At 36.6% G+C, this 20,168-nt stretch overlaps 1 protein-coding gene across 1 annotated transcript in view; it reads left to right on the forward strand.

Annotated features, from left to right (window-relative positions):
* Sbf (SET domain binding factor) overlaps window positions 1-20,168 on the forward strand; it is a 540,931-nt gene that overhangs the window by 427,921 nt on the left and 92,842 nt on the right. Inside the window, 1 exon segment of the mRNA XM_090386505.1 lies at window positions 11,788-11,973. Within this exon segment, the coding sequence (XP_090242631.1) occupies window positions 11,788-11,973 (186 nt within the window).

The raw sequence follows: 20,168 nt of genomic DNA on the forward strand, positions 1-20,168 counted from the left end.
ATGCTCATTGACCTTATTGTAAAGTGCAAGAACAAATTGAGAGTGCAAAGCAGAATCCCCCCCCCCATACTGTACTGTTTTGACTCTGTTCGAGCCCATCACCACCAAATACGGAGGATGCGGAAAGGTCAGGGAATGACCACCACATATTCCCAGAGCAATATGGCCTTAGTTGCTAATGCTCCTAAAAACCAAATAACAAACAAACTGTTTTGATATAACGAGGTATCACATACAAAGTATATACCATAGAACCATTTAAATTGTATTAATATTAAAATGGCCCCTAAACATATGCAAGAAAGTGAAGTAAATGTGAATGTGACTAAGAGTCGTAAAAGTGGTCTTCAAATACAATATGAAAGGTCTCAATGAGCTTGCTAAAGGTTAAAACAGCTGTGCAGTTGCTCATCAGTGTGGTGTGAATGAAACAACAATTAGTTCAATAAAAAAGAGTAAAGCGCTATAATAACCAGTGTTGCGATAGGCATGAAGCTGTTGCTGATCCAAATATTAAAAAAAATGGAAATGTATTCAATATTTAGGTAGAGATGTGTACTAAGAGGCATTTTCTTTTGTGACATGGCCAGTCACAAAAGAAAATGCCTATTAGTACACATCTGATAGGCAAAAAAGGTAAACTAATTTAGAAGACTTTTGCTGAAAGTTCAGGTACATATCTTATAAAGCTTCAAGCTAGCAAAGGCTGATTTGATAATTTTAAGAAGTGTTAAGCCCACATAATATGAAGTTGATCGGAGAGGTAACTTCAGAAGATCACAAAGTTGCTTAAAATTTCCAGAACACTATAAACTTATTCATGTAAAAAGGCTATAAACCTGATCAGGCCTTTAATGCTGGTGAGACATGTCTATTTTGGAAGTGCATGTTTAATCACACATTCCTTTTTAATTAGTAATAGTAATGGCTGCATGGTGCAAGAAAGCCTATGACTTATGCACCAGCCAAAAAAAAAACTGAATAACACAATGATATAAAAATAATAATAATTAATAAAAGAAAAGGAAATTAAACCTGTCATCCTATGTGCTTCCCTCACCCGAAGGTACTATCCAGGTGACCTTTGAATTTCCTCAAACTGTCAGCCTCTACCACCCATGTAGGCAATTTATTCTAGTAATTTATAACTCGCTGGCTAAAATAAAACTTTCTGCAGTCCAATCTAAACATTTCTCCCCGTAACTTGAATTTATGTCCCCTAGTTCTAGCATCATTTATAATCTTTAAAATTTCGTCCTCATTCATTTTACTGATGCCTCTCAGAGCCTTAAACACCTTAATCAAATCTCCTCTTTTAAGGTGCCTAGTTTCCAAACTCTGCAACCCCACATATTCAAAGTCTTTCTTCATAAGAACGCCCTTTTGCCGATCTCACCAGATGTCAGATGTCATCAGTGGATAGTGATGTTCTGAATTGGAGGCTTAAGTCGTTCTCGAGGAGCCTCCCAGCGCAGTGCATGTATCTGCACAATGTGTGAAGATACGTGCACACATGGTGCAGATTTGATGGTGTGTGTGTGTGTGTGTGGTATATACCACACACGTCGTCAAAAATAGCAGCAAATTCATCCACCTCATTAAGGACCTTTCAATCCCTGACAGCACTGTCATTGCATCATTTGATGTGGTTTCTTTATTCACTTCAATTCCTGTCCAACAGGCCATGCACTGCGCCAGGAGGCTCCTCGCGAATGACTTAAGCCTCCAATCCAGAACATCATATCCACTGATGACATCTGCGCCGCTCTCAACCTATGCTTATCAAGCAGCATCTTCACAGTAGCTAACATCACCATGGAAGATTTGGAGGAGCAGATACACCTGAACCCACCTGTACCTATTACAACATGGTGCAGATATGTTGACAATATTTTTACTTTAATACCATGTGGCTCTGAAACAGCATTACTGGAATACCTCAACTCCCTGTCTAATTTCATCCAGTTTACTCCAGTCTCTAATTTCATCCAGTTTACTCCAGTCTCTAATTTCATCCAGTTTACTCCAGTTTCATCCAGTCTAATTTCATCCAGTTTCATCGCGAATGACTTAAGCCTCCAATCCAGAACATCATATCCACTGATGACATCTGCGCCGTTCTCAACCTATGCTTATCAAGCAGCATCTTCACAGTAGCTAACATCACCATGGAAGATTTGGAGGAGCAGATACACCTGAACCCACCTGTACCTATTACAACATGGTGCAGATATGTTGACAATATTTTTACTTTAATACCATGTGGCTCTGAAACAGCATTACTGGAATACCTCAACTCCCTGTCTAATTTCATCCAGTTTACGATAGAGTTAGAGGTCAACGACGTGCTCCTGTTCCTGGATGTCTTAGTGCATCGCGTAGGCCCACGTCTAGAGACTTCAGTATACCACAAACCTATGTGGTGCGGACAATTTGCTAACTACAGATCTGGCCACGCACCCATTCATCTCAACAGCACTGCCCGCACCCTATTCTCCAGGGTGCGGGCAGTGCTCTTGGAGCTATTCCAGCACTGATGCAATTAGACTTAACAAGATTTTCCGTGTGAAGATGGACCTAACCAAATGTGGTTATCCATCCCATGTGCTAAATAGGTGCCTATTACAGGCACAAGAACTCACATCCCACCCAAGACCACCAAACCAAGACGGTATACTGTCCGCCTACATTCCCTATTATCCAGGCGTATCAGGACGAATCTCAAAAATTCTTAGAAATTACATCAAATGCATACAGTTACCCTGCAGAAACTTACATTCAATTGTCTCCAGTGTGAAGACCCCTATCACACCTCTCTTATGCAGCAATGTAATATATCGCATCACCTGTAGAGACTGTAACAGCTGCTACATAGGAGAGACATCAAGATGCCTTCAAGATTGCCTTACAGAGCATGACAGAGCAATCCGGCTTGCCGAAACTGACCAGTCCGTAGTCGCGGAGCATTTTGCGCAACCAACCACGACCTTGATCCCAAACGTGACTTCGAAATAATAGACCACTCACGACACTTTTGCCACTGCCTATGGCTAGAGTCACTTAATATATTAAACAATCCAAAGGCCATAAACCACTGCAAAGGCATACGTCTGCACCCCATCCTAGAGACAACCATTTTAATGCTGGATAAACGCTGGAGTAAAACAGCGCACGTCTGTGCGACAACAATAGGAAACCAGCTTGATTGAATAACGTGCCTCACTCTCAGTTCATTGCACTATATACGTTGTATTCAAATCAAATTATCAGTTGAAAAAGAGACGCTACAGTCTCGAAAGCTACTGCTATTGTATATTTTATTGTATTATATTAAACTGGGTTATCACTGTATATATTTTTCATGTGGAGAATACTGCTCAGGGCTTTAAAGCAGCCATGTATAGGCTAATGCTTCTTTTTTTGTGCCAGTACTTCAGTGGTTCTCATGTTCAAACCTATGCTTGTCTTTCAAGCTCTTAACTCACATGCACTTAAGAGGAAAAATAAGAATCATCTTCCTGTTTTTTGGCAGTCATCCAGAAAGGTTTGGACAGCTGCTGCTGTATTTTTGGAATGGCTCCACAACTGCTTTGTTCTTGAAGTGGAATGGTGCCTAAAAGAGAAAAATCCGAACTTCAAGGTATTCTTGATATTGCTTCCAGTCACCCAGAAGCATTACAGTTTGCTGAACCTAACGTTGACATGGTCTTCGTCCCTCCCTCTCAACACTTCCCGCATTCAAAAGCTATTACACCTGATGTGTCCTTGGCCATATTACAGACCTCACTGAGAGTAACCCTCTGCTTTTGTTGAAAGATGCACAGAAAGGATACACACATACATTACCCATCATAAAAGCACTGATGGATGAACTCAAACAATCCACTGTTAATGCTGCATGTGAAATAATTTGGAGACAGGTTAAAAGATAATTTCAGAGGTCTCCCTGGTGGTGAATGGCAAGATTAGCTGAATTCTTGCATCTGCAAAATACTTGTGTAGTGAAGGATTTGATCACGTGCAGTCAAATTAATTTGCTGATCTGCCAGAGTCTTATTCTCGGGAGTTAACAGAAGAAATTCTAACAACATGACTTGCATCACCCGCTGAAAATGAAGAAGAGGGGGAAGAGACATGACTGAAAAAAGGGGGTTAACCATAGCCAGTATGGATGAATTAATGGTCATCATTTAAACCTAACATTGATAAAGCTATAGAAATTATTCCCTTCTTAGAACGAAACTTGGCCTTCAAACAGATCATGAGCGATGCTCTATAAACTCTACAAAGTGTTACAAGACCTTTCAAACAGGGACACTCAGAGAACACTTCATGCATTTCAAAAAAAAAGTTGAAAAGCAACTTCAGTAGAGACTCAACCATCATTTACTGGTGTTCAGGAAACATCAAATACATCAAGCCACACACACACACACACACACACACACACACACACACACACACACACACACACACACACACACACACATGATTCAACTTTCAGATATTGGTCCAGACTACCCTGAGATAGCAGTATGTTGGGGGGAGAACTCGTAGGACTCCTCAATAACAATCAACCTCCCTCACCCATCATTACAATTAGAAAAATTTATTACTAATTTAAGTTGTTGAATTTCATTTAGGATTAACTTACATCACTTTACTTTGGTTTATTTATATTATTTAAATTTTCCCTAGGGCCATTTGTGGGCCAGTTTCCCTAATTCTGCTTTTTTCTATGAGGTCTTAATCTTGATATTTGTCATTGGCAAGGAGTTTCTAGATTACTGTGTTAATACTACTGTTGATTTTTAAAGGATTAACTTTTAATATTGTAAATAGCATTAATGACTTAACTAAAGCCAAGTGCACTATTATTATTAGTTGGAATGGCTCCACAGTTGTATTTATTATTAAAAGAAGATTACTTACCTTTTTTTTTTTTAAATATGTAGACATTTCATTTTTTAAGAGAATTTATTTGTGAAAGAACATTTAGATTACTTTGATGGCATGTGCATTACAATCAACTTCAAGTTTGTGGAACATATGGATTTTGAATAGCCACTACTCTACGTAATTCAACAGGAACAGGGACTGGGAAAATAAGCAAAGAACTGTAAGATACAATTATTGCATCTCATGGTAACATGTAATTTACTTGTTGCAGCAGTATATTACACGTATGCTTTATTAGTAGTAGTGACAAATGATGTTAGAAAGCAAACTTATACAGCATCAGCCAAAAAAAAAAAACTTCTTTGAATTTATTCAAACTATTCACTTTCACAACAACATATGGAAGTTTGTTCCCATAATCAACCACCCGTTGACTGAAGGCAAACTTCCGCACTCTTATTTTTCAACCATCCTTCCTCAATTTGAATTTATGCCCCTTCATGTACAAATCTGATCAAGAGGAGGAATCCCATCAGCATTGAGCTTGCTCAATCCACTCAAAGCATTAAACAGTTCAAATCAGATTACTTCACAGGTGCCTGATCTCAAGACATTTCAATTTGCAGACCTGAAGCCTTTCTTGGCTTCAGTTCTTTTAGAGCACCCCTTAGTTCCTCTCACCAATCTCGTTGCCCTTCTCTGTACCCATTTCAGTAGCTCTACATTCTTCCTATAATGAGGCCTCCAGACCTGTATGCAGTATTCAAGATGTGGCTTAATTATTGCCTTGAACAATGGGATGGTCACTTTATCCCTGCTAGAAAAGTTCCTCTATATCATTGACAAAACTGCATGAGCTGTTCTGGCAGTCAGTATGCTTTGCTCAGAGAACTTCATATCTGACTGCACACTAGCCCCAGATCTTTTTCATTTTCCTCTACCCTGAGTGTAGTACCACACAGTTGGTATGAGTTGGTATGTTACTCTAAGATTACTGCTACCCATATATATGCAGTATCTTGCATTTGTCAATGTTAGATTTCAATTGCCATTTCTCAGACTGTCTGTCTAACTTTTCTAGATCTTGTTACAGTAGCATACTTACATTACTGTCATTTACCATCCTGCCAGCCTTTGTATTATCTGCAAACTTAGACATTAAGCCCAAATACCTTCATCAGTATTATTAATACATTAATTAGTTATCACTAATTTGGAAGAAAGGTCTGGGAACTCCATTGAGACAGTGCCAGAGCATTACATCTAAAGCTGTATTCCACTTTTCAGTTTCTAAATGTTGGCAGGTACCTACGTTAGTTTTTCTTTACTAATAAATAGCAAAACAGAGCATGAAGTGTTCTTTTCTGGTACTCGAAAACTAATTTGTTAGCAAAGTATTATACTAGTTAACATGCCATATGTCAACTACACAGGCAACCCTCGTACATATTGCAGTCATAAAACATTGGTTCTTTATGGGTAGCAGGATGCGGATATAAATTAAAAATATCAAAATTCTGTCTGAAGAATCAGAACAGGGCCTTTTAAATTCAGGCTTCTCACAATCATCTGTGTATCGGGTCCTATATGTATATGTGCAACGAACGTTTTCAGAGATTAGAATGAATTTAACATGTTTGCTATTCTGTATTTCTGTTGTATCTTCTGATATACACTCAGGACTACTAAGGACACATCGGATAATCTTCAGATTTCATCTTCAGTATTTTTTAAGAGTTAGTTCCATGACACAAATATATTTTTCAAAATGTGGAGCTAATGTTTTTTTCCTTGTTAAACTTGAGTTCTGCTATTTTTGCACTTAACCAAATTTTGTGGTTTATTGCACACCTAGGGTCCTGTTAAATCTACAAATGTAATTGGGTATGTTTAGTGACTTGCTGTGAGTACCATCTCTATTTTCGAACATTATTAGCCTGCCATCAATACCATATTCACTTTGGCAGATCATTACAACTTGATAAATGCACATAGATTTATTCAGAAGACTTCCACTTTGCTATTCATTAAAGACAATATTAAGTTTTTGAGGAAGATATAATCCACAGTGCAGCATCCAATACAGTGGTTTATTGGAGTATTGCAATGGTGATCTGACATGTTGCATTTTCAAGAAGAGATGTTTTATAACTGGTTACCGATATAAAACTTTAAAATTTTAATAATTCCTTGGTAAAACTGATTAATTTCATGTCAGAATGTGGTGACGTTATCCAAAAGTAGTATAAAATTTATTTTTTTCACTTTCTTTCTTTCTTTTTTTTTTTTTTTTTTGTGTTTTTAACTCAAATATTGTTAACCACTTGAAGCAGATATCTTGAATCATCCATGTTCTCTTGTTTGCTTTCAGTTAAAAGTTGGTGATTGTTGATATTCCTAAAAGAGTGTCATTTTTAGCCTTGCCAAGTGGTAGTAGTGGTTCAAATTCTCCTACCATTTTGGCACAAACCACCATTATCCTTTCCTTTGAAATGTTTCCCGTACTACAACTTTAATCATGCACACTCAGTGTTATTAGGCAAATGCTCTAAAGATAAAAAATCATCCAGTTTCAACACAATCGCATGTGTTTCCCTTTCATAACTGCCAAAAGTCCCTTATTTTAATTTCCACTCTCAACAATATCTTCTTGCAATGAAACACTCTCACCACAATCTGACCTATATGAATTATTATGCCTTAAACAAATCTCTCTCTCTCTCTCTCTCCCCCCCCCCCTCCCCCCCTCTCTCTCTCAAGTTTTGAGCATTGACAGTGAAAAAATGCTCAAATACAGGCTTTAAAAACCGTGTTATAAAAAAGTGCATGTGTAAAGCACATCAGAGGGGAATTTTATTTTGAAAAATTAATTAAAATTATGTTTTTAATTTAAAAAAACATAGATTTTTTTTTTACAGTTGTGCTCATAAAAGATTGAAAATAAAGATGACATCAAAAAAATGAACAGTTTTGAATTGTTTCTTACCATTAAAAATTTTTTATACAACCAGTTATGTATGTATATGCACACAGGATATCCACAAACCTTCTTTACAAAATTAAAGTGTTATTCTGTGAATAAGTACATGATATAAACCTGAAACCACTTCCAGGTGATAGAGGATATTTTCAAATTTTTATTAGCCAACTGGAAAATGTGCATGCTGCAGTAGTAGATAGCATAATTACAAAACTGTTAGTATATTGGAATTTATCAGTCTCAAGAAGGCACAGTGCATACTTTGGTTAAACAAGTTGCAATCTGCTACCACTATTATGAGCAGACCTACAGTTCTACAATGGTATGGGAAAATTCATATAAGACATCTGTTTGCATATTCACCCTGGCCAAGGTGGTGGCCAACAAAAGTCATTGAGGGCACATTGGACCTGGTCTGAGGACATTTTACATGAGGTCCAGGAAAGGTCAACATGTCGAAGTCAGTGTGTGTAATGTATTATGCTGCCATCTGAAGATGAAACCATACAAGTTACAGCTCATACAAAAGTCACCAATCAGCTGCAAATGAAGAAAATGGAGTTTTGTTCAGAATTTTTTTGCTTATTGGAAGACAGTAGCAACTTCCTGGAATGAATTATCTTTAGTAACAAATTGCACTTTTTACACCAGTGGAAAAGTATTGGACATTTTCAACAAGCAAAATGTGAGAATATGGGCACAGAAGAGTTACAGGAATACCAGTATGACAGTCTGAAGATAACTATCTTTTGCATGATGAGTTGTTAAAAAATTACAAACCCTTCTTCTTTGAGGAAGATACCATCATAGGCATTGTATGTTTGGATATGTTACAGAATTTCCTTAATTTCCTTACAAGACAAGGAAATGCCACATTACCAAAAGAAGTTTGTGCATACCCAAACAGTTTCTTGGGAAGTGGACTGGAAGAGGTAAAGTGATTTTGTGCTCCCCACCCACAGTTCCCTGATCTAACTACTTTAGATTTTACTCTTTGGGAATGTGTGGAAGACAAGATGTATATATGTAAGACCTATGCATGAAATTTAAACAATGCATTTGTGAAGCAATCAGCTACTTTGACAAGGATATGTTGTACCAAATGGGAGGAATTGTATTATAGTTGGGACATCTGCAGAATAACTAAAGGTGCCCACATCAAACACATCTAATTTAAATTTGAAGATATTGTCCCTTACCTGGACATGGTTTCCGGTTTGTATCATGTACCGTATTCACACAGTAATGTGTTATGTTTGTAAAGGAGGTTTGTGGATACCCTGTATATATAGGTTATAAAAAAGAGACATTTTCTTTGTGTTATAACCATTAAGAACATATCTTAAATTAATTACGCAAGTACTCTGTGATAAAACAAATTTATACAAAAGTTAATGTTCCAGAACCTATGCCAGTTCTGACCACATGCAGTTACAAGGAATCTCCATTATATGCTGTTCATTGTGATGATGTCATTAAAACCAGAAATCCAACTAGTAATCCTACTTATTGGAAGGTATGTGCTGCGCATGATAACATATAGTTTTGTGTAATTTAGATTTTATTTCCGAAAAGTCAGCCCATAAATTTTTTATATTTCAGCCTAAAATTGTTTTCTCCTCCTCCTCATAATATTAAAATTGTTATTTTAACCTTACTCTATACTTGTATGCATATTTTTCTAGTTTTTACTTTTTTGTCTTTCTCTTTTCTATGTATTTTAAATACTTTCTTGTTTCTAGTCATCTGCCTGTTTAACCTATGCACATCTTGCCATACTTCAATGATCCAGTATGGATTCTGTCAGTGTTTGTCCACCGCTGTTATATTGGCTTATGTTAACCATCTCTATGGATATGTTCACTGGAAAAGTTTGGTGAAGCTCAAGCATTTGCTCTTTACCTTTCTAAGGCTTTTCATCATATCTGGTGTAAAGGTCTTCTAAACAAGCCCCGTCTCGTGTTCCTGCTAACTGTCTTTTGCAATTAGGTATACTGTCTTCTAACTTCTCCATTAATGCCAGTGTTCCCAAGGTTCATTTCTTTCTCACACACTAATAAACAAGAGGAAACTCTTGTATATTAATGACCTTCTTCCAGTGATTGGAAATCCTATCCATAGTTTTGCTGATGGCAAAACATTGCATTTCACCTTCCGGTTTGAGAAACCATGCCCTGCATAAACAGGTTCAAATTCTGAAAAATTCACTACTGATTCCTTAAATGCTGGTCCCTGGGTAATTCTCTAATGGGAAAAGATAACTTAATTAATTTCAATCCTTCTAAAACTCGGTCCTGTCTTATTTCTTGCAAAAAAAAAAAAGTATCTACTGCTTTTATGCTCATTTTTGATGATACTCAAGACTTTAAGTCAAGGTCACATCTCTCTATTGAGGATTACACTGATTTCTAATCTCTTTTGGCATAAGCACATCACAAATGTTGTTTCTAGAAAACTGGGTGTTTTTCCATTCACTCTCAGCAGCATTGCTTTTCTTACAACTACTCATTCTACAAATCTCATCTGCCCTACCGTGGAATATTGTTCCCACATTAGGCAGTGCTGCAAACCTCTCTCAGGTTACTAGACTCCATTCAAAAGAGAGTAGTCAGATTAATTAATGACCTGTCTCTTTCAATGTTTCTCCACTTTCTGTCTCATAGACATTCAGTTTCTATTGCGTGCCTTTTCATGGGCTCTAGTCAAGTTCTTCCACTGTGTTCTAAATCAGTACAAACATATGCTGCTACCAGTCAGTATTCATTTACTGTCCAACTCCAAACTCTCAGAACCAACCTTTCTTCTTCCTCATTTATCCCTTCAACTGTCTGGAACAACCTTCCTTCACATCTATTTCCTGAAAATTAGTCTACAAAAAATCAAATTAATGTCAACAAGTCTTCTCAACCTTCAGCTTATGCATGGTACTATACTTTTAATACTTTCGTGTTTGGGATTTTAATTAAAAAAAAAAAAAAATGTAAATTTTTTGTTGTATGCAACATGTCTCCTGTGTCAGTTCTCTAAGAATGTTCCTCTTTTTTTATAGGTTTAAAGACTATCTAAAAGTATATTTGTTTAAGGTCCATTTCATTTTCTCCTGAATAACTTTAATGATAACCTTCTGGATACCTTCTCAAAAATTTGCTAGGATCATTGTATCTGTTGGATATTGCATTACTCACAGTTATTTGTGAGTAATTTAGCAATATTATTGTATTTAATCTCTTTTTATTCAGATCACATATACTGATCTCTGGACATTAAAGTATATATTATGCTTGGTTTTATATCTGAAGAGTGGTTTCACCTATAATTTATATATTGAAAATGAAATATAACCTACATGAAACTATGCATACATTATCATGTGCAGCACACACTTTCTAAGAAGTAGAGTAATTTGCTGGGTTCATGGCTCGGATGTTGACATCATAATAAACACTATATAATGAAGATTTCTTGGAACTGTTTGTCTTGGACATGTTGAAGGAATGGTATAGGTTCTGGAACATTATGCTTTTGAATAAATTTGTTTTATCATGAGTACTCATGTAATTAATTTAAAATTAGTTGGTATTAGTTCTTAATAGTCAGGATCTGTGAGGGAGAACCTTCAATTGTCTATAATCCCAAGTATAATACCATTTTGTAAGGGCTAAGCATTTTGGTTTGAGTGAAGATTATGTATCTATTAAGAGTAATGTTCACCCAGCAGATACTTCTGTAAATAATATAGACTTAGTCTCTTCCATTTTAATTTTAAAATTTGTCTTTATAAAAGAAAGTTAAAATTTTAGGGCACATGTAGAATCCACAACATAGGTTAGAATTTTTTTAATACATGCTTAAAAATTGAGGTTGTTTGCCTTAATGAGCTTCAGTATACATGAATTTACTTGTTTCAGGTTGTTTCAATAGCCCAGATTTGCCTAGATCCTTACTATCGTACCTTTGATGGATTCAGAACACTTATTGAAAAGGAATGGTTAGCATTTGGCCATCGCTTTACTCATAGAGGAAATCACATAACAGCAACCTTGGCTAGTGGTTTTGCCCCAATTTTTCTGCAATTTCTGGATGTTGTACATCAGGTATGCACAAAAACATATTTGTAAAATGATAACAGCAGAACTTAATAAGCTGCTAGACGTGTAAGAAGAGTTGTAAACATCATTTCATATAAAAATGTGCATTCATTTATTAAAGTTGTTTTTCTATTTTATTTAGTTTCCTAAAAATTTACAATTAATGCAATATATGCATTATTAGTAACTTATTTGCTATTTCATCAATAATTCATTGTAAACGCTTATTTTACAACTTTGTATGTTTAAGGAGTCATGACTGAAACTGTTTTGATCGACAAAATGCTTGTTATTCAAGAAACCATTTCAAACAATAGAACAATTGCAATGGCCAGGCAAAGTTATCCTTTCTCCCAACGTTCAATGGTTTTAATTTGCCTAAAATTCACAGTGCTGACAGCATTAAAAAAATATAGACTACTTGTTTCTCTGTCCCCCCCCCCAGATTTCAGGCATTCATTTTAGGTTGTTCAGTGCACACTTATCAGTTACTAGTAATGATTAATATAATTTTATCTCTCTATTTGTGAAATAGAGAGATTGTCTCTCTATTTGTGAAAATACATTAGTGCTCTAATTAGTAATTTATTAAATCAAAATTACTTCCTCTAATTTGAAATATCTACAAGATGGTACTTGTCCAACAGTCCCATGCACGTCTCTTAATTATTTTGCCCATTTGCAAAGTCTTCATGCTTGCTGAAAGTTGTCAAAATGCTCCTCCTCCCAACACTAACCTAACAGATCTTATTAACACGTCCTCCTCAAATCTACTTTTCCTTCAAATTTACTTTGCCAAAAAAAAAAAAAAAAAAAAAAGTTACTAATCTCCTTTCCAATACAGGTGACCCCCCGCTCTTAACGCTGATAGTTCGTTCCGGGAAAACAGAGCGCTAAGTGAATCCGCGCTAAGCGAGCGCCATATTCCCATAAGGTAACATATGTATTTGTGAGTTGCAGTCTACTCCATAGGATATTTTCTAATCAATAATAAATGGTAGTGAAAATATGCACCAATGTCGATTAAAAATATTTAATATTCAAAATTTTGTACATATAAAATATTCTACATTATATACACATATAATTATGAGGTAATTAACTAACGAAAATCATGAATTTATTAATTCGATGGCCCTGTGCTCTCGAGTTTTCGTATCTTTGGACTGAAAAATGTGTCAATTTTGGGTTGTGCTTTGGCCCTCTTTCTCTCATTGTACAACATTATGTAGGGATTCATTTCTTTCTTCAAATTTCTTATTACCTTGGCACTTCGTTCCATGTCAGGGTCGTTCTCCCGGAAATAATCACACATTTTTTCGAAGTGTTCAAAAGCTTCACTAAGTCCTTTTGCAGTCAGCGACTTCATCGGTTCTTCATTTATAGTATCTTGATCATCATCTCCCTCAATAGCAAGCTCTTGTTCTTTTATAATTTCCATTAGTTCTTCATTAGAGAGGCCATCCCTGTCGTTGTCGATCATCTCTTGTACGATGTCTTCGTTAATTTTGTGTGATCCTGCTTCTTTTCCGAGCTCAACAATTTGTGTTTTAACATTTTCAACGGAATCATCAGGTTCCTGGGAATGCTTTATGCAATTTTTCCAAACTTTCCTCCACACTCCATTCATGGTTTTCTGAGTCACTTCATCCCAGGCACTTGAAATGTTGTAGATGGCGGTTTTAATGTTATAGGATTTCCAAAACTCCTTTAAGCTCGGTACATTTTCAGTGTTGATGGCTTTAATAGTTTGAGAAAAGGTGTTCCTTATGTAGTACGCTTTAAATGTTGCAATTACTCCTTGGTCCATTGGTTGGATCAGAGACGTAGTGTTTGGAGGCATGTAAAAAACTTTTATGTGATTGTTCAAGTCTTCTAAGCTCTCTTTGCTTGGGTGTCCTGGCACATTATCCGTGATTAGAATAGCTTTATAACCAATGTTATTTTTTGCACAATATTTTTCCACTGCAGGACAGAAGAACTCAGCATACCAATCAATGAAAAGCGGCCTGGTTACCCAAGCTTTTTTATTAGCCTTCCAGATTACAGGTAGGTTTGATTTAGCTAAACCTTTAAGAGCCCTTGGATTTTCGGAATGGTAAACTAAAAGGGGTTTTAATTTAAAATCCCCCGCAGCGTTACCACCCAACAACAAAGTTAACCGATCCTTCGCCGCTTTGAAGCCTGGCATATTTTTTTCTTCTTTCGATATGAAACTTCTTTTAGGCATTCGTTTCCAAAAAAGACCTGTTTCATCTATGTTAAAAACTTGTTGAGCAGTATAACATCCCTCTTCAATAATTTTAACAAATTCTTTTTGAAAGTTTCGGCTCCTTGTTGATCTGCACTTGCAGCTTCTCCCTGTATTACTACGTTGTGCAGGTTATAGCGCTTTCTAAATCTATCAAATCAGCCCTTACTAGCGTTAAATGGTTCCACATTTTTTTCGGGGTGAGCTTCCTTTAAATCTTCATATAGGCTCTTCGCTTTTTCTTTAATAATAATTGAACTTAACGGAATTCTACGTTGAATGTTGTCTTCAATAAAATTATGTAGAAGTTTCTCCATTTCAATCATAATAGCCGGCCTAGCCCTGGTCAGTTTAGTTGCCTGCAGGGGAACAGCTGTTTTTCCAGCTGCTAAAATTGATTCTTTATTTTTTATGATTGTTCTTACAGTTGAACCTGCCAGTCCTAAATTATTGCACACATCCACTTGTCTTTGACCGGAATCAATTCTCTTCAAAACGTCTAATTTAATTTTCAAACTCAATGTTTTTCTTACCTTTCCCATCTTTGCACCGTGTCCAGACATTGTTGCTTTTTCATTCTTATCCGCCATAACTCTCTGCAAATGTAACTGCGTTGCACTGATTGTGATGCGATGTTCGAGTACAGTAAACTGTCTGTATGTCTAACACTGTATGCACTGAATGATATCTAGAATTCCTCTGGCAAGTGAGCTGAAGACGGTGACAAATGTTTTATTTATCTGAAAAGTTCGATTTTAACGTGCAGTAAAATCAAATGGTTGTTTATTGCAGGAAAAGTACTGTAAATCAATTATGGTGTGACTCATGGAGAATGTTTATAGAATTTCCAAAACAGTAAAACAAACAAATTTTATGTACTTCGGGTGACCACAAGGCCAGAGGAGTTCAGAAGACAAGAGAATACTGTACAAGAAACAGCACCGCATTTAGCACTCATGGGATTGATTGTGTGAAAAACATTTCGCAAGTTATAGTTCCCACAGTAAAACAAAAGAAGAGATAGGGAGTAAATCTATTTTTAGTATCTTTCTATTACAGGTCAGAACAGAAAATGCAGACTTCGTAACAACATATGACACTGGATGGTAAATTTTTTCAACTTGTGTACTAAAAAAGAATTTCTCCCTTGAAACTATCCACACCAAGAAAATAAGAGCATATTGAAAGTTTCAATTTTGTACATAGAGTAGAAATTATAAAAATAATTACTGTAGTTAATTTCATGGTGGCTATTTTCTCCTTTTGCCAAAAAAAAAAAAAAAAAAAGGCTCAAAACAGACTGGACTGAAGACGGATTTGCCAAAAATTCAATCTGTATGCTAGTAAAATAGCGTTACAGTGAGTTTTGACAGCGTTATAGTCAGATACGGGTTATAATGTAAGAACGGCGTTATAGCGAATCAGCGTAAAGCGAACCGCGTTATAACGGGGGCCTGCTGTACATAAATAATTCTTCACTCATTCCAGAATACAGATGAACTAGATTTTACTTTTCGTGACATAAGTTCAGCCTTTAATGTCATTTTTCCTTGGACTAAAGCTATGCAGTAGTACTACTCCATAGGTTCTGAATTTCTAGTCTCCTGACTGAAAGAATGCCCCATCTCAAGGGCTTAGGTTCATCCTTTCAAAAATCCATCTGCAAGGGCATCTCAAGTGAGTATACTTTCAGGGCTTTTCACTGCTGCTCTAACTCTCTTCTTAATTAATAAGCCAAGTTTCCTCTCATAGGCCAATATTTATAAAGATCTGTACTCCATAAAGCCTGGAGACAGTCTCTAACAAACCACCCAAGATCTCAACAGCAATATTACAAAAGTGGTTGGTGCCTACAGATGTTACTGGTATCAATTAACCATCAACAGTCTGCCTTCATGTTGTACTCCCCGGAGGAGAGGAATCCATCTAGTATACAGCCTGTGATCCTGAACACTTCGATACCTGTTCTATCCCGGAACAAGGACCTTGGTATTATCATTGATACCAAACTTCAGTTTTACCAAAATCAAATATTGCCATCTTGTGCACTAAACTAAATGTATTGGTGAAGATTTTGTGATGTTGCTGATGAAATGTCTGCAGGACTGTTAAGACTGTAATTTCCATTAAATTGTTTTGTTATTATACAGGAAGTTTCTGATTTAAATTAGGGATGTGCTCCTGTAAATGGTGACATATATTGAAATGACATAAATGAGACTTGTTTTTTTTTTTTGATATGTACATTTATATGTTACAAAGGGGATATTTGTTCATGTAGTCAAATTTTTGGGCCCACCAGCTTAATTTATACTTCACAAACTATTCATTTAAAAAAAAAAAAAAAAAAAAAAAGGTCAATATAAAAACAGGAAAGCAATAGGAATATACACATGCTGTACCGTATACATAAACATTTATTAATTATATGCTGTTATTAGTCATACCAAATGATTCACATTTTTAGAAACCAAGGATAGAGGCCTGAACAGAATTTTGCTTCTTTTTTTTTTTTTTTTTTTTTTTTTCTATGTGAACCCCAAACACGAGAGGTATTAGAACCTATAGTAGATACTTCTGTTGATACAGTTTGTTATAGCAGCACATGTGATCACTAAACATCAGATTATATGCACCAAAATGCTAATATATGCACTTACAACTTTTACATTTATTACTTGAACCATAATTGAGGTATTATTGAGGATACCTTAAAGGCTCAGGGAAACTGCTAGTTAGGGGGGATGTGGGTAATACTGACACGCGTTTATCTGATAATATTGGTCAATGTAACTCTTGCACATACCTTAAGAGTTCTTATCTGTTACCCCAACTGGACGTATTATCTAGATGTTCTGGGGGCAAAGACGTTTCACGTGAGCAGGTAGCTAATATCAGGGAAGAGAGCCTAAAAAACTTCAAGGGTTGTGTTAGGGTTGTTAAATATACAAGAACAGTAAATCTTAATTGTTTATACAGTAACGTTAGAAGTGTCGTCAATAAAATGAGCGAATTCGAACTGCTGGTTAAAACAAGTAACGCAGACATAATAGGGCTTACGGAGACGTGGTGCCACCCGGAAATTGGGGATGATGAGTTTCAGTACGGCTTGTATAATGTATTTAGGAAGGATAGAGTAGATAGAAGGGGTGGTGGGGTAATGCTTCTTATCAGAAGCAGCCTGAGTGCGACGATAGCTTTCCCAGATTCAGACATTTCACATGCTAGTATAGAGTCTGTATGGTGTGAGATAGTTGGAAACAAAGGTACAATGCGAGTAGGCGTAATCTACAGACCAGGTGATTGTGAAGACTATGACAAAAGCCTCTACATGCAAATGGAATGGGCAAGTAAGCGTCAATGCCTTATTATGGGTGATTTCAATTTGCCTCTAATTGATTGGAGTAAATGGGAAGGAAACTCGACAGGGGGAACAAAATTTTTAAATCAACTAGATGACTGTTATTTGTATCAACATGTCAGGGAAAGTACTAGAGAAAAGAATATCCTAGACCTCATCATCACACATGAATCAGATGACATAACAGGGCTGACAGTAGAGGAACCAGTAGCAGGAAGTGATCACGGAGTTCTACGGTGGATGATGACGAGAGAGGTAGCAGAAGTAAAAGGCAAAGGAATGGGTTTTAATTTCAGAAAAGGAAATTACGATGCCTTAAGGTACTACATGGCCTCTATTAACTGGGTAGATATCGTGCAGAGAATGAATACAATTGAACTGTGGTACGCTTTTAAAACATTAATCACAGATGCCTTGAATGCGTATATACCATTAAAAAAATACTCCACGAGAAGGGTTCCAAGTTGGATGAATAGTGAAGTTGCCACATTACTTGAGCAGAAAAAGGTGGCATGGAAACGTTACAGAGCAATAAAAAGTACTGAAGCCTATAACAGCTACAAGGTGGTGTGTAATAGAGCCACAGAAAAGGTTCGACAGGCAAAGGCAGTTTATGAGAAATCACTAGCAAACAGAGCAAAGAGGGGGGATAAAGAATTCTTCACATATATAAATGCCAAGAAGAGCAGGACAAACCAGATCGGACCTTTACGTAAGGGAAAGGGGATAGTAATAAATACACCAGCTGCCGTTGCAGATGAACTCAACAGTTATTTTGCATCGATATTTACAAATGAAAAGCCTTTTGTGGCAATGGGAAATTGTGGGAGCGAAGTTAAAAAATATGTAATTAATGATATTGAAATTTCCCAAGATTATTTAATGAAAAAACTTTCGAGCCTACAGACTAGTAAGGCTCCTGGAGTTGATGGAATATACCCTATAATCTTGAGAGAGGCGGCAAGCGAGTGCATTGAACCACTGAGGCTGGTTATGCGAGCATCACTAGACTCTGGGGAGATTCCCTTGGATTGGAAAAGTGCAAATGTATCTCCCATACATAAGGGTGGCTCTAAAAGTGAAGTTGGAAATTATCGACCTGTCAGTCTGACTTCAGTAGTAGGGAAAATCATGGAGGCATTGATCAAGGGTGGAATTCAGGATCATTTGGATAGAATTGAAATTCTCAAGGATACTCAGCATGGTTTTGTAAAGGGAAAATCATGTTTAACAAATCTGGTTCGCTATTTCGAAAGGGTCACTCACGAGTTGGATTTAGGGAATAATTTCGACATTGTTTATTTAGATTTCAGCAAAGCTTTTGACTCAGTCCCACATGAGCGGTTGCTTTATAAGCTGGAACAGGTTGGAATCACTGGGAAAATCCTTAGATGGATAGAAGGATGGCTTCAGGGCAGGAGGCAGAGGGTTGTGATAAATGGCTATTCCTCAGATTGGGTTGATGTAAGAAGTGGGGTTCCCCAAGGATCAGTATTAGGACCACTGTTGTTTTTAATTTTCATAAACGACATTGATGAAGGGATAGAGGGCGTGATGTCTAAATTTGCAGATGATGTTAAAATTGGTAGAGTAGTTAATGATCACTGTCAAGCTGAGCTTCTTCAGAGAGACCTAGATAGACTTCAAGAATGGTCAGAAAAATGGCAGCTGTGCTTTAATCCAACAAAGTGTAAGGTATTACACCTGGGAAACAGTAATCCCAAAATAACTTATTCACTTGGTGGAGTTCAACTAAACCCAGTACTGGAGGAAAGGGACTTGGGTGTTACGATACGGTCAGACATGAAATTCTCTGAGCATTGTAAACAGGTTGCAAGGAAGGCCCATGGTGTCCTATCGATGATCTATCGAACTTTTGCAAGTAGAGATAGGGACGTGATAATCCCATTATATAAGGCCTATGTTAGACCACACTTGGAATACTGTGTTCAAGTATGGAGACCGCACCTAAAGAAAGACATCGAGCTTCTTGAAAGGGTGCAAAGAAGGGTAACTCGCCTGGTGAGATCGGCAAAAGGGCGTCCTTATGAGGAAAGACTTCGAATATGTGGGTTGCAGAGTTTGGAAACTAGACACCTTAGAGGAGATTTGATTGAGGTGTTTAAGGCTCTGAGAGGCATCAGTAAAATGAATGAGGACAAAATTTTCAAGATTATAAATGATGCTAGAACTAGGGGACATAAATTCAAGTTACGCGGGGAAATGTTTAGATTGGACTGCAGGAAGTTTTATTTTAGCCAGCGAGTTATAAATTACTGGAATAAGTTGCCTTCATGGGTGGTAGAGGCCGACAGTTTGGGGAAATTCAAAGGTCATCTGGATAGTACTTTCGGGTAAGGGAAGCGCAAAGGATGATAGGATTAATTTCCTTTTTATTTAATTTTTAATTTCATTTTATTATTTTTATTTATTTATTAATTATTATTATTTATTTATTTAATTTTTGTTTTTATCATTGTTTTGTTCGGATTTTTTTTTTTTTTTTTTTTTTTTTGGCTGGTGCAGCATAAGCCATAGGCTTTCTTGCACCATACGGCCGTTACTAATACTAATAATTTCTCTGTATTC

Source organism: Mastigoproctus giganteus, chromosome 12, assembly GCF_048544385.1.
Source record: "Mastigoproctus giganteus isolate SK-2022 chromosome 12, ASM4854438v1, whole genome shotgun sequence".
Lineage (NCBI taxonomy): Eukaryota > Metazoa > Arthropoda > Arachnida > Uropygi > Thelyphonidae > Mastigoproctus > Mastigoproctus giganteus.